This window comes from Bos taurus, chromosome 19 (assembly GCF_002263795.3).
Source record: "Bos taurus isolate L1 Dominette 01449 registration number 42190680 breed Hereford chromosome 19, ARS-UCD2.0, whole genome shotgun sequence".
Classification (NCBI taxonomy): Eukaryota; Metazoa; Chordata; class Mammalia; order Artiodactyla; family Bovidae; genus Bos; species Bos taurus.
In genome coordinates this window covers 13,731,655-13,748,355 of record NC_037346.1, presented here as the reverse complement: position 1 = coordinate 13,748,355, position 16,701 = coordinate 13,731,655, and the positions used below count along the sequence as shown (strand labels likewise).

The following is a 16,701-nucleotide window of genomic DNA, read 5'->3' as shown; positions in this document are numbered from 1 at the left end:
ATGAGGCCCAGAGGTTAACAAACTCGCTTAAGAACACAAAACACGAAGTGTTAAAGCCACTCAATCTGTACTGACAAACCCTGACTCCTGGCCCAGATGATGCAGAGGTAGAGGTGAAATCTCTCGAAGTCCCCTCTCAACCTCTCTTCCACGACACTTCACTTGTATCGTGCCTCCTAAGGCACGTGCCTCCACTTCACTTGCCTCCTAAGGCATACTATACTCTGATTCATGTACTTCAACCAACTGTACATACATGCTGATTCCCCTACTAGACTACAAGCTTCCTGAAGACAGGACACATTGTCATAACTCTTGGCTCCAGCATCCTCAGCACCAAGCTCAGTGCCTTACCCAGAGTGCAGAGAGAAACGATGGTCTTTGCTAAGGAAGGGGTACAGAGAGGAATAGCCCCTTTTAGACAAAAAATGAAAAACTAGGCCAAAGAAGACTAGCAAGAAAATGATCACTTTTTTTCTATCTTCTTTGATATTCCCATAGTAAACAAAATTTTATGATGCTTAATAAATATAAGCAAAATATGAATGGAACTGAAATCTCTTGCTTCAAGGCCCTGGACATAAGGGAGGCATATGTTGATATATTTTATCAACATCTGATAAAGAATATACTCTAGGAAGTCAGGACAAGGAAGAGCTACTTAGGAGTCCTCTTGCAACATTTGGTCATACGAAGTCGTTTTTTAACTTCCTAAGCTTCAGATTCTTCATGAACAAAATATATTCAATAATGCCTCTGCTATCTAGTTCATAAAAAGAAATCATCAGTTTGAAAGTACTCCAAAAAGGTAAAAATAAAAGTAGCAGTATCATTATTAAGCAGTGTCACCTCATAAGGCAACTGAACGTTGTTCAATTCTGCCATGCTAGGACTAAGCAAGTACATACAAGCTAAAACCAGAAAACGCGAATAGGCAGTCTATCAAATTTGAATCTCAGGCAAGCTGTGGCCATTAATCTGAAGTCTGACTCACTTAAATGACAAGGTCATCTATAGCCAAGAAAAGTTCATAAAACCAGAAAGGAAGAATAACTAATAGAGTCTATACTTCCCCACTATTCAGAGAGGAATAATCAACCTTCCGTGGTTTGATACGTCCAAAGTGGTCTTTTAAAGCTGGTCAGTCACAGACCACTAAACATCCTGTAGCCTTGTGAGGCATTTCAGCCTTGGAAAAACACGTGTAGAAGGGAAAAGGACTTGTCGCTAAGTCATGGGTCAAGAGAAAAGCAACATACGGCCCCTACCTCCTTTTTCTGAGGTTCCTCCTTTTAATTCAACAGCACTGTCTTTTTGGAGCCCGCTAGGGCAGGACAACCCCTCCTCCCAAGATCTTACCAATTTCCAAAGCCACAGTCCATCACAGCTTCTAAAAGAGCCATTTCTTCTTGAGCAGTCCAGCTGGGATCAAGAACAGGAAAATCTGAGGTCTGAGGAAGAAAAAGTTCTGCCTAAGAACAGATAGAGAAATAGAACCCAGCACCCCCAAACGTAATGCTAATTAAAATTAAGTCCGATAGCTGTCATTCCCATGGTGTTGAGAGACGCCTGAAGAACGTCCTCATTAGTTGTTCGCACTCCCCACCTCCAGTTCTACCATTAGGATCTCCAATAAATACTATCAACCACAAATGCCATTTAGCTCATGTAGAAAGACGTTTCTTAAACTTAGCACAAAGGTAGAGATAAGTATAATAATAAGTGTTCCCATTTAGTTAAGAGAGGAATACAAATGTGTATATTTCTATCTATTAAAATGCACGATTAAATCATATATTAGAACCAAAGTTACCTATTGGGGAGGGAGGGAGAAGACAGGATGGAAAGGACAAGGATAAAAGCTGGTCCTCTCTGAATATTCCTTTTTTGTAGACCTGACTTTGAAAACATAAATACTGTACACTATTAAATTTTATTTTTTTATTTTTATTTATTTATTTTTATTTTTTATTTTTCACCATTAAATTTTAAAATCACAAGAATCAAAAGTAATATGTAACAAATTAACCTATGGATTAATTTTAAGGCATAATCACAAAGAAAGAAGCAATCCCAGGTGATTTTAAAACACAATAATTTGACTATATATTTATCGTAGAATATACTTTAAAATGTAAAACAAACTGCCAAAAAAACCAAGTAGTGATTGACAACTATTGTTTTCAAACAGTGTTGGTAGAGTTATTCTGAGATTAGTATACGCTGATGTGGTGTGGGATAAAGCTGTCAAGTAACCGTACTGGTGTCACTGGACAGTGGGATTTGGGGCTTGGGGGAAAAAAAGATAGGTGATCTATGAGGTTATGTAAAACCATGTGGTCTTGTATTTGAAATGGAAGTTTTAGTATGAACTCATAATGTATTTTGTCTTAAAAGAAAAATTTCCAATACAGAGCACAACTAGTGATTACCAGTATGTATGTGGGGGGTAAAATATAGGGGTGAAGGAGTGGGAGGTACAAACCACTGGGTCTAAGATAGACTACAAAGATGTATTGTACAACACAAGGAACACAGCCAATGTTTTGTAATAACTGTAAATGAAGTGTAACCTTTAAAAACTGTGTAAGAAATTTCAAAAAAAAAAAAAACCCCAAAAAAACCTGTCCTAACACTGTTCAATGAAAAGATCTAGAAAAAATGACTAATCCAACAACAATGAACACTTCCAGTGCCCTGTGTGCGGTCTCTAAGTACAATTTTCCACTAAAGGAACCAGGGCTGTTTCAAGAAAAGACTCATTTTAGTTTTGGGGAGGAAATGTACAAGATGAGACTGGAAAATTTTGTTATACTGGAAAGCAAAGAAACTCTCAAAGAATATAAGGGTTACGTCAAAAGGATTCAGAGGTCAATTTGTAGAGGTTCCCACCAACCAAAAATGGAACATTTTGAACATTAAAGAGAACAACAATTGTAAAGGTTTAAAACATGCCAAACATTCTCAATGTCTAGAGGATGCCAGAGAAGGAACTCATACATTCAAAACTAGTAACAAAGGGAAATAATTTATCCTGCCTTTCTGTACAAACTTTACCTCAGTAAGGTGTTTCTTTTTACAGAATTATTTTAACCCCTAAATTAAAAGAAGTGATGGAATTAAAAGAGAACTTATGTATTCTGCAATCCTAGATGAACAAATCTAGACAATGATGGTGAATGAATCTGATATAGCCAATATATGTTACTACTAATTTGTAGGAAACTTCTGTAGAAGTCAGAGGAACATGTTAATCGGCAAAATCTAGACCGCGCGAACATCTATAAGACAAACAACGCAGGTTTTTAAACAATCAAACTATATGAAACAAGAAAAAGAGTGAGGGAGGGGTAGGAAGGAGAGGAAGAACCCATAGGATAAATATATAAGGTAACCAACCTAGAATAGTTAAAACAAAACAAAACAAATGTCACACAAGAGCCTGGGCTTCCCTGGTGGCTCAGCAGGTGAAGAATCTGTCTACAATGCAGGAGACACACAGGAGACATGGGTTCAATCCCTGGGTGGGGAAGACCCCCTGGAGAAGAAAATGGCAACCCACTCCAGTATTCTTGTCTGGGAAATCCCATGGACAGAGGAGCCTGGCAGGCTATAATCCATGGGGTTGCAAAGAGTTGGACACTTCCTGAGTACTTCCTAGCACACACGCACGCACACACACACGAGATCTTTAGGAATTCTCCTAGTGGTCCAGTGGCTAGGATTCTGCTCTCAACACAGGGGGTGCAATTTCAAACTCTGGTCAAGGAGCTGGCATGCTGCAACTAAGAGTTCGCATGCTGCAACGACGAGAGAAGATCCCCACAACTAAGACCCGGCAGGGCCAAATAAGTAAATAAATAGAAGAGCAATCCTTCAATCACACAGGTGTTTAGAAATTGTTCTATCTTCTGTTAATGACACACACACATAAAAAAACCTCTGTGGTCTGTCAAATTATATTACTAATAAGCAATACATTTTATCTGAGCACCTACTAGGAATATGCCTCACGTGAGGTACTATGAGATCCAAATGAGAAATTTCAGAGCTTGTATCTGTATTAAATTCAAAATAATCACTCAATCTGGAAAGTACCATAAATACAGGCAAATACAACAACTCGTAGTTGAAAAGCCTGTATTTATAAAAGTGTATTTTCTAATATTAATTAGCCCTCACCAATTTTACTATAAGATAAACCAGAAAGACTTTCTACACCAAAGCAAAATGGGCATAAAAGGCAGTTTTTCTTAAAGTTGAATCAGTGTTTCTCAATTTCTGAACCCAATCTTGGCCCTGCTGCTGCTAAGTCACTTCAGTTGTGTCTGACTCTGTGCGACCCCATAGACAACAGCCCACCAGGCTCCCCTGTCCCTGGGATTCTCCAGGCAAGAATACTGGAGTGGGTTGCCATTTCCGTCTCCAATGCATGAAAGTGAAAAGTGAAAGTAAAGTCGCTCAGTCGTGCCCGACTCTTAGCAACCCCATGGACTGCAGCCTACCAGGCTCCTCCATCCATGGGATTTTCCAGGCAAGAGTACTGGAGTGGGTTGCCATTGCCTTCTCCGAATCTTGGCCCTGCTGAACAAGAATCTCTAATAGCAAGGTCTAGGAATCTTTAATATTAAGAAGCTCCCAGGTGATTCTTATGCACTAAAGTTTAAGAATCACTGGTATAAAGGGTGTGGCAAAAAGAGGTGCCTTGACTTGTTCAAGGTTCTAAGAATTATAAGACAAAAATAGGCAAAGAACTCAGAAATCTTGATTAATGCACCACCCACCACAGCATGAGTAACTTCCAAAAATACAGCACTGTGAGATGGCAAAAGTACTGAAAACCATTTAAAGTTTTCTGAGGCTTCATATGGAAAAAAAAAAAAAAAAAAATCAAGGTTTTAGTGGTTTCATGTATAGAAAACCAAAATTTGGTCATCACTCCTATGGAAGGAGATTCATCTTTTCCTTATCTGGGAGTAAAGACTAGAAGAATAAAAAAAGAGCATTAGTAATCTCCAAACACGCTATAAAATAAAGAACAGAATTCTGAAATGTGTTTGAATGGGTGTAGAATAGGTGAGAAAAGAATGATGTAATCTGAAGAGTTAGATGGACTTGGAGAGAAACTTCGTGCCATCAGCATTAGGCAGAAGGCATGGTGCCCAGAACAGTTAAAGAGAGTTCATGGTCAGTCTTCCTGCAGAGGATAACCTCAATCTACTTAAAGTACACTAAATCACAATCCAAATAAATAAATATGTATTCTGCTTCTTAGCATTCTTGTGTGAATTTTGGATGAATAAAGCTAACTTTTGAAGATGGGATAACCTTAGTGAAATGAACTCAGAGCCACAGCTACTCTGACCACACTCTTCCTCCAATCCTGCATTCATTTTGCAATTAACAAAAGAGAAACAAAAGGGAAAAAAATTCTTATTTCATATATTCCATATCATATGTTGTCAGAGAAATGCAAGTTAAAATGAGACAGCACCATATACCTATCAGAATGGCCAAAACCCAGAACACTGACAACACCAAATGCTGGCAAGGGTGTGGAGCAACAGGAACTCTCTTCCATGCTGGTGGGAACACAAAATGGCACAGCCACTTGGGCAGTTTGACAGTTTCTTACAAAATGAAACATACCCTTACCATACGATTCAGCAACCATGTTTCTTGGTATTTACCCAAAGGAACTGAAAACTTAGGTCTGAAGAAAAACCTGTATGTGGATATCTATAGTTGCTTTATTCTTAATTGTCAAAACTTGGAAGCAACCAAGATATCCTTCAGTAGGTGGATGAATAAATAAACTGTGGTACATCTAGACAACAGACTATTATTCAGGGCTAAAAAAGAAACAAGCTATCAAGCCATGAAAAGACATGCAGGAAACTTACATACATATTACTTAGTGAAAGAAGCCAATCTGAAGAGGGTACTCTATACGATCCCAACTCTATGACATTTTGGAAAAGGCAAAACCATGGAGGTCACCAAAAGATCCATGGTTGCCAGGAGTTAGGGGGAGGGGTGGATGAGGAGGCAGAACACAGAAGACTTTTAGGACCGTGAAACTACTCTTTATGATACTATAATGGTAGATGCATGTCGTTCTGTATTTCCACAAATCCACAGAATGTGTTAACACGCAGAGTGAACCCTAATATAAACTACGGACTTTGGGTGATAATGAGGGTCAATGTAGGTTCCTCAGTGATAATTTATGTGCAATTCTGCTGGGGGATGCTGATAATAGGGGAGGCTATGCATTTGTGGGGGCAGAGGATACACGTGAAATTTATGTACTTTGCACTCGATTTTGCTGTGAACTTATAACTGATCTAAAAATCAAAGCCTAATATTAAAAAATATACTCCAAACCTTACAATTAGTGAAGAAAATACTTAGAAGACTGAAGGTGTTTAGAGAGAGGTAGGGGAAGGCCAGAAGGTTGGCTGCCAAGAACTCTTAGCAAGGAGCATATCTTGAACTAATTCATTATAGACCAGGACCTGACTCTCGGCATTACAGGCCCAGAAATTCACTCAAGGCTTCACAAATAAGACTTGGAGATGCTGAGTTCCCCTTTTCAAACTTCTAAAAGACAGAAGTAGACATGCTACAGCACTGTGGTAGACAGAATTCTAAAGATGCCCTCCACTCCCCAAAGATTCTTGTCCCCTGATTAGTCAAACACTAACTAAATATTCCTGTGAAGGGACTATGCTGACCAGGTACTAATTAACTGACTGTAAAATAGGGCGATTATGGAGGTAAATCCACTGTAATCACATAGGCCTTAAGAGAGAAAGAAGAGTCAGAGAGATTCAGCACAGGAGTCATGAACCAGGAGAGGTCAGAGAGGCCAAGTATTTCATCAATAACCTTCAAGACCTCCCTGCTGTTGGTGGCTTTGAATATGGACAAAGCGGGTCAGGAACCTCTAGAGGCTGAGAGCAAGTCCCAGCCAACAATCAAGAAGGAAACATTATCATCACTCCTACAACCTCCAGGCAGTGAATTCTGTCAACAACTTGAATGGGAAGAGTCTGAAAGTGGATTCTCTCCAGACAGACCAACACTTTCATTTCAGCCTTATGGAATCTGGAACAAACCAATTAACATAATTGGTCTTCTGACCAACAGAACTGAGATAATAAATTCCTATTGTCTTAAACTGCCTCATTTTTGATAAGTTGTTATGGCAGCAAGAGAAAACTACACAAGTATCAATCGATTAATCCATGACGTGAGACTACTGTCAAGAAGATGCCCAACCAGCATTCTTTCCTTTAAGAAAAACCAACAAAGGAGGCCAAATGTAAGAAAACTACTTGGTGAACCAGGCGATAGGCTCCGATAACAGACAGAGGTATTGTATACACGCCTGCCAAGCATACCAGATATTTACTTTGGCTTAGTAAAGTGCCCACTCCTCTGGCTAGATATTGGAATGCATGCTGTCACTTCAGTCGTGTCTGACTCTGTGTGACTCTGCCAGCTGTCCATGGGATTCTCCAGGCAGGAATACTGGAGTGGGTTCCCATTTCCTTCTCCCAAGATATTGGAAGGACACTACTAATATCCATCCATCTCTCATTCCTTCTTTACAGGTGTCAAAAAAATCAAATTATAGCCAAGTCTTTCTCTGGCCTATGAGTCAATCTATCTCTTCAAAGTGAGTTTACATATTACTATATCATTCAGCCTATACTCATTTTACAACTTAACTCTCCAAGGGTAACCAATTTCTCCAAGGCCGAGAAGGTAGAGTGCCAGACATAAATCTCACCACTGCCCACATGAACCACATAAAAATACCATTAGCCAAACACAGTAACAATACATTTACTGTTTATAAATGAACCTAGAAAGCAGCACACCTCTGACCCTTACATAGTAAATCTCAAAGAATACTTCCTTTAAATTCCTTTTAAATTAAACCAAAAATCTGAGTATATAAAATGATTTTCAGACTTGAATGCTTTAGTAGATCCATAAAATCCTAAAAAGCTTATTGGGCAATGATTACTGAATTCAGACATGGGGGAAAGAAAAGGGAGATACTTGCAGATGAAGAAAGACTAATACCCAGTATAAAATCTGAAAATGAAGGGAAATTCCTACAACTTCATTACCATTATTTCATAAGTATGATCACTTTGATGTTTCTTGTACTCAAATCCTCGTGTGAAACACTGAAAAAGAAAGGAAAATTAAGTTACCAAAAAGTTACATTTTGAAATGCTTTCTTAAAGGATAGAAGATGACTTGGGGGTATTTTACTCTTGAATGAGTTTTTAAGAATTCATTTACTCTTGTTTGCAGCCACACCTCAAAGGTTAGGTTCATGATCACAGCTTTTCAATGGCCCTCATAGAGAAAAAACAACAATCTGGGAAAAAAGACTTATTCCTAGGACAATTCTTCCTTTTAGAAAAGCATAAGCCCTGGAAGCAGACTGTCTAAAATTGAATCCTTGCTCTTAGTGTATTTCAGCAATTCTAAGATACACTTTGTCATGTTTTCAAACTCTGAAATGTGGATTCGTCTTATAATAAAAACTATATTACAACTTCCATTAGCCATTTTTACACTTTAACATCTCTGAAATTGGGATGTTTCTTTTAATCAATAGCATTCTGGATCTGATAAAATATGGTATTTGCTGTGTGACCCTGAAGCAACTATTTAACCTCTCTTTGGCCAAGTTTCCTCTGTAAAATAGGAGTACTAATCATTACTACTTCCTAGGGCTGCAGTGATGATTTAAAAGTTAATTCACGCAAAGTACTCAAAACAGAGCCTGGCACAGAGTAAGCACTTATCAGTACTGCTATTACTATCATCATCGACAGAACACTTTGTTCCTTTGTCACCTGCCCAAACATCACTCTTCAATAAGATAAAAAACAGTGTCACAGGAGGTATCAAAAGGAATAATCCTCCAATTCTGTTTCCTGTAGTTCCAATACTTGAAATCTACTGGCAAAAACAGCATTAGGTTGATACAGGAGGAAGTGGAATATTCAACAGACTATCTCATCCATCTTGCTCTCTTCTCCAATTTTTCACTGGTAAAATGGATAATTAAAGACTGACTAGAAAAAATAGATTTAACTACGTACGGTCCTTCTGAGCAACTGACAGTCATCACTGAATTTACTATGCCTATAAAACTAGGCAAGCCTTCCCTTAATGAGTTACCTGTAAGCAGAGGAAAAAAGGAGGTGGACCACATTCTGCACACTTGATATAAGGCTCCATGAGGTAGGAGGAGCAGCCTCGGCAAGGTGGCTTATCAGAGGGATCACCTAGAACATAAAGAAAAATTACTAGCTTTTAAACACCGTATGACTATCTTCAGCACCAGAAGCTAGAAATCTGCAAATGATTACACAAGGTAATACACTGTGCTGAAAAGTTCATGGAGATAAGATGAGCTCATTCCAAATAGGAAAACACAAAAATGATGTTCCTTTTTATTTCAGGGCAGCTTTGTTCCTTCCTATAGTACCTACTATTTCAAGCATTTAAGTAGATATGGCACCTGCAGAGAAACAAACACAAGTTTTAACTGGAAGTCTCATAGTGCCCACAATTTATTTTCCCATGGGAAAATAATGTCACCTACCTACCTAACACATATACAGTTACAGATAAAGCCCATCTGACAAAATGTTAATAACTGCTGTATCTGGGTAATGGGCTACAAGTAATCACTGTACTGTTGTTTCAAATTCTTTACAAGTTTGAAATTTTTCATAATAAAAAGTTGGGAGCAAAAACTCTTTAACTATACACCTTGGGATGTACTAATTTATACCTGAGTTGGGAGTTAAACCTAGGACAGCTCCCTCCCTTTCTCCCATAGTAAGCAGAGAGCAGAGCAGACCTTCCTCCAGTTCCAATGACAGTGCTATCTCTGAAATACCAAGGCAAGGAGTACAACCCAAACTCTAAGGTCTAAAGTTATAAAAATGCATACATGTGTGTCCCTGGCTGCCCCAAACTGCCACTCTCGAGTCAGGGCAACACAGCAGAGTTGTTCTCTGTGATCCACAGGAATCTAAGAACACAGGCTTGAAGGTAGAGAAGGGATTTAATCTGTTTGGCCTGAGGCAGACATTTCTCACATTCTGTAATAGAATGCTTCTCCCTAAAATCCAAGAAACACTCTTCAAGGCACCTTTCCCTCCTTTAAGTGGTGATTATTATTCTTTTTTTTCTAAATGAAGACCTGTAGAAAGGTGACAGGAAAGAAAGGTAATCTTTCTGGCCATAGCTTCAAAGTAAATATCTGGAACAGAAACTATCCCATTTCTCCCATTTAAAACAAAAATGATTTTATATTAAATGTCAATTTTTATCAAATTACCTTCTCACATCCTTTTAATGATACGTTTTTCTTTTTTCAAACTTTCTTCAATGATAACAACAAAAAAATTGACCAATAACTGACCTAAATAGGTTTTAAACTTTTATGTCAAGAAGTAATTGTTTTACAAAAAATAATCCAACTTATAAAGATTTTAGACAATAAAAGAATGTCACCCTCTATTACCATGCTGATTTCCAGCCCTTCTTCCTTTTATGTGTGTGTATATATTTAACAAACGTGAGATACCACACATGATGTTTTATAGCCTGTTTTTTTTTCCACTTGACAATATATACTCAACATCTATCATGACGGTACACACAAAGCTCCCCCATTCTTTTTAATGGATGAATAATATTCCAGTATATCAATTTCCTAACCTAGTGGTTTTCAGCTGCCTCCTAGGAAAGCACTGTGTAAATCTGAGGAGATGCCTTCCTGTTGCCATGATGACTAGGGCGCACTACTGCACTTAGCAGCAGGGACCAGGGATGCTAGACATCCTACAGCACTCAAGACATTACTACACACCACAGAACTGGCCTGTCCACTGCACAACTTTCAAATGTCCCACCAGATGTTCAAGTAGGTGAAAACTTATTCATAATTACATGACCTGAAACCTAATTACACATAAGACAAAATGTTCCTGATAGTTCTAACATGTGCTGAATTTTCCAGGAAGGCAGCTGCATTACTTCAAGAGGAGATTTTATCTTGTTTTGTTCAGAATTTTACTAAGACTTAAGTTGTGGTATTTCTGAATCACCAATGCAACACACATGAATCACTGTGCATTTGTAGTTGTAATATGCACAGTGATTCAACATATGAATAGAAGCATCTGACTACTAAGGCATTATGTCTTCCACTGTAATGACTAAACATATGGAGATAGGTATTATTTTGTTATAAATTACATTATTATATATTACTTCATTTATCCTTTATAGTATAGGTAGGGCATTATTTTTATTTCTTTGAAATCATGGGCATAGATATGTTATCTATGCATTTCATTTCCAAATAGTAAAAGAGGCTTTAAAAACATAAAAATCAAACACTGAGTCTCATAAGATTGAGAACCACTAGTCTAACCAGTTCCCTGCTGCTGGGCATTTATGTTGTTTCCAATTTTTCACTATTATAAAAAATGCTGAAGTCAATGTTCCTGTACGTTAGGTTGGTGCAAAAGTAGCTACAGTTTTGCGCTATTGAAGCTTGCCATTTGATATTAGAATAATTCTTAAATGTGGTTATGTTATACAACATTTTAATGCACATTTCTTGCTTTATGTTTTTTTGCTAATGACTTAATACTTGCTATTTATTTTATATTTATTTTAGACTATAGAAATAATAGACAAAAAAGCAAATTCAAGTGATTTTTTTAATTCAAGTTCAAAATGGTTCGTAAAGCAGCAGAGACAACGCACAACATCAACAACACATTTGGCCCAGGAAGTGCTAATGAACATACAGTGCAGTGGTGGTTCAAGAAGTTCTGCAAAGGAAACAAGAGGCTTGAAGATGAGGAGCATAGTGGCTGGCTATCGGAAGCCAACAACCAATTGAGAGCCATCACTGAAGTTGATCCTCTTACAACTATACAAGAAGCTGCTGAAGAACCCAATGTCGACCACTCTACGGTCGCTCGGCATTTGAAGCAAATTGGAAAGGTGAAAAAGTTTGATGAGTGTGTGCCTCATGAACTGACTGAAATTTTAAAAAAAATCATCATTTTGAAGTGTTGTCTTCTGCCGGCGTGAGGAGCTCCGCCCGTGGCAAAGGTCATGAGGAAGGAGGCATGGCATACGCAAAGGCGGGATCGAGCCTCAGGAGTCCCCCTGGATATTCTCAAGCATCTACCCCCAAAAACCAGAGTCTGCCTACTTTACTGTTTTGTGCTGTCACCTCTGACATTACTGGGGGCTGTCCCCCACCACCATCTCTCTCTCTCTGATAAAGAGTTAACTTACAGCTCCAGTTAATAAAGTTCCTGGGCATTAGGAGTGTTTAAATCCAAACCCCTCAGATAGCTCTCTAACTCACCTGACAAGTTTACCCGGACTCCTACAGCTATGCATACGATTGTTTACAGTCTCCCAGCCGCGAGAGGCAAGGGAAGCTTAAGATATTCAAATAGCTTAGAGCCTCTCAGAGAGATAGAAACTGTCACAATAAAACTAGTAAAAGATTTCATTGATGAGCCAATGCTTGCTGCCAAGCTTCCACATCCCCTGTATTGTATCCTTGAATGTGTATTAATTAATATACTTGGTATGTAGAAAAAATAAGTAGTGGCCTTGGTGCTAGCAACTTTAGACCCTTAAGGTAATAAATTCTTTCCTTTGTTGTAAGCCCACTGCACCTCTGCCCTATAGGAATGCAACTTTATCTAACACCTTCAGAGGATGGCGCCAAACTTCAAAATAATTACTCTTAGAGAAAATAAGTCTCACGGTTGACAAACCTTTATCAGAGTCATAAAATGTTAATAGGCCTTCTGGCCAAAAGATGATGTAAATCACCTAAACCATTTGTATACGATAAATTTGCAGGAAAGAAACCCTGGTTTTGATAAGGATCAGAGACTGCTGACTTTGCATGATTTCACACCCCCTATTATCCTCTATGTACAGCTTAGGATATAAAAGCCCCTGTTGAAAATAAAGCTACGGGCCTTGCTCACTGAAGCTTGGTCTCCCCATGTCATTCTTTCTCTCAACCTCTGGCTGAAGTTTCCATCTGGAGTGCGGAGGTCCTCTGCGACCATTTATTTGCCTGGGCTTCTAAGACCCACTCAAGAAGGTGCCTAAGGTGGGGCACCTTCTGCTATTCGAGAGGGCGCCTGCGGCCTCCGTGGTCAGAGCTAACTTGATGTCACAGGTTATATTGATTTTCCGCGTAAACCAAGCTACTCAGCCTCTTTTCTCCGTTGAATTTTCCTACTGAGCTATCCTCATTCTATTACTCTTTATATCTCTGATGAATATTTAAATAAAGCCAGCGTAATCGCTGACGCTGTTTCCCCTTCAAACTCCCTGGATCAGCCCGGGCTGGACCTCGGCAGTCTTCTCTTATTCTACACAACAATGAACCACTTCTTGATTAGACTATGACATGCAACGAAAAGTGGATTGTATACGACACCCAGTAACAACCAGTTCAGTGGCTGGACCAAGAAGCTCCAAAGCACTTCCCAAAGCCAAACTCCCACCAAAAAAGGTCATGGTCACTGTTTGGTGGTCTGCTGCCAGTCTCATCTACTACAGCTTTCTGAATCTCAGCAAAACCATTACATCTGAGAAGTATGCTCAGTTTACCGATGAAACGCACCAGAAACTAAAATGCCCGGTATTGGTCAACAGAAAAGACCCAATTCTTCTTCATGACAATGCCTGACTGCACATCGCACAACCAAGGCTTCAAAAGTTGGACGAATTGGGCTACGAAGTTTTGCCTCATCTGCCATATTCACCTGACCTCCTGCCAACTGACTACCACTTCTTCAAGAATCTTGACAACTTTTTGCAGGGAAAATGTTTTCATAACCAGCAGGAGGCAGAAAATGCTTTCTAAGAGTTTGTTGAATCCTGAAATATGGATTTTTACATTGTAAGAATAAACTTATTTCTTGTTGGCAAAAATATGTTGATTGCAATGTTTCCTATAACTTTGAGCCTAGCTATAATGATTTAAAATTCACGGTCCAAAACTGCAACTATGTTTGCACCAACCTAGTATATAACATTTCACATTTTGTTCCTCAGGATTTCTATTTTCCTATAGCTACAACTGTTAAGTATGTAGAAGGTTTCTGATATATATAGCCAAACTATCCCTCACAAAGGATCCAGAACTTTTCTGTAACCTAGGAGGAAGGAAAGACTTTTTTTAAACAATCATTCAAAATCCAGAGGCAATAAAGGAATAATAAATTTGACTACATAGACAAAATAAAAATCTTTTTGGCAAAAAAAAAAAAATCATAATACAGAAAGCAAATAAACTAGAAGAAAATACTTGTAAACATATCATAGACAAAGGGCTAACACCCTTAACATAGAAAGAACCTTTAAAAACTGAGAGAAAGGAACTTCCCGGGTGGCACAGTTGATAAGAATCTGCCTGCCAACGCAGAGGTCATGGGTTTGATCCCTAGGCCAGGAAGATTCCATGCGCCACAACTACTGGGCACACTACTGGAAACCCATGTACTTCCAGAGCCTGTGCTCTGCAACAAAAGAACCACGGCAATGAGAAGTCTGCACACCACAACAAAGAGTCGCCTGCACTTGCTGCAACTAGAGAAAGCCTAAGAAAAGCAACAAAAACCCAGCTCAGCCACAATAATTAATTAAAAAAAAAAACTGAGAGGGAAAAAAAAGAACCAAAAATCCTATTTTGAAAGTCATGAAGACATAATTAAGAAAGATGAATATGAACCTTAAACATGAAAAGACATTCAACTTCACTCACAATAAGAGCAATCTACAGAAAGTTCTCACCCATCAGACTGTCAAAAATTCAAAAGCTTGATAATATAGTTTCTCAACAAGCTGTGGGGAAATAGGCATCTTCATATATTGCCTATGGAAATGCAAAAAGGCACAACTCCTTTATAAGGGAATTTAGCAGTATCTAAATATCCATTTATCTTTGGACACAAGAATTCCACTTCTAAAAATTTACCTGAATATATACCTCCAACAATACAAGGTTATGCATTAGAATATTAATTGTAACTGCAAAAAACTATATTGATGTCCAAGCACTGGACAGAAGTTGATCAAACTACAGTATATCCACATAATGGAGTAGTATATGCAACTATTAAAAAAAAAACTCCATAAAGTAATATAGTATTTCCAGGAGATACTATTAAATGGGGAAGGAAAAAAAAAGGTGCAAAGATACATAGTATGTTATCTTTACAGTAAGAAATTAGGAAAAACAAAAATATATTCATTTCATGAACCCCAATGCTCACTGAAGCACTATTTACAACAGACAGCACAGAAGCAACCCAGATGTCCATGGACAGATAAATGGATAAAGAAGTTGTGGTACATATATACAATGGAATGTTACTCGGCCATAAAAAGGAACAAATTTGAGTCAGTTCTAGTGAGGCAGATGAAACTAAGAACCTATTACAAACAGTGAAGTAAGTCATAAACGGAAAAACAAATATTGTGTATTAATGCATATACATGAAATCTAGAAAAATGGTACCAATGAACCTATTTGCAGGGTAAGAATAGAGACTCAGACATAGACAACAGACTTATGGATGCAGGAGAGGGTGGGATGAATTGAGAATGTAGCACTGAAATATATACATTACCATATGTAAAGCAGATAGCTAATGGGAAGTTGCTATACAACACAGCGAGCTCAAACTGGTGCTCTGTGACAACCTAGAGGGGGGTGTGATGGGATGGGAGGAAGGTTCAAGAGGGAGGGGACATATGTATACCTATGGCTGATTCATGCTGATGTATGACAGAAACCAACGCTCCACTGTAAAGCAATTAGCTTCCAATTAAAAATAAATAAATTAAAAAATGTATATATATACATGCCTATTTGTCTTTGTGAAAAGAAATAAAGGACAGATAAACTAGAAAACAGTGAAGCTGGAAACTTATGAAGGGCTGAATGAGGGAATGGAATGGAGTGGAAGAGACATAAGGAGTAACAATTATGTATATATATAAAAAATCTCCATAGTTTTGACTTTTGGAAATATATTTATGTTCTACAAATTAAAAAATAAAATCAGTAAATATGGAAAGGAAAAACTGAAAGCAGAACGAACAGATAAACCCAAAAGTATTTCAAAAGAACACTGTAACCACAATGAGAAAGGGAAAAAAAAGAACAAATCCAAGTAATTTATGAATATTTAACAACAGACCTTCAGTACTGGGTGATGCAGAGAATTGTAAACAAACCCTGAATTTGTTGAAGTAGGTCTGCTTTATGTACTGGTACTCACAAAGCAATTCTGAAATACTTTTGGATGTATTAAAAGACTGAGCAAATATGCTGAAGTTTTGGGAGCCAGGGTTTTCACTGATGAAAGGACACAAAATAAGGAAAAAACCTATAATGATAAACTGGAGGTATCAATGTGAACTCATGATTTCTTAAAAAGTGTTACCTATAGGTATATACATGTATATGTGAATATATATATTGGTATTTATGTTTATAGCTTATACACACATATATTTCTGAGCTCTGTGGGCCAAAAAAGCCAAGATGCCAACACACTCTAGCAGCAATAAGCAATGACCAGATCTTGG

At 38.1% G+C, this 16,701-nt stretch overlaps 1 protein-coding gene across 4 annotated transcripts in view; it reads right to left on the bottom strand.

Moving 5' to 3' along the window:
• TADA2A (transcriptional adaptor 2A) overlaps positions 1–16,701 on the bottom strand; it is a 46,208-nt gene that overhangs the window by 24,347 nt on the left and 5,160 nt on the right. For all 4 annotated transcript variants that reach the window (XM_005219991.5, XM_015458536.3, XM_059877825.1 and 1 more), the window contains 3 exon segments: positions 9,214–9,320; positions 8,145–8,204; positions 1,360–1,451 (listed from right to left, as the gene is read on the bottom strand). In XM_005219991.5, coding sequence (XP_005220048.1) covers positions 1,360–1,451; positions 8,145–8,204; positions 9,214–9,320 — 259 coding nt within the window.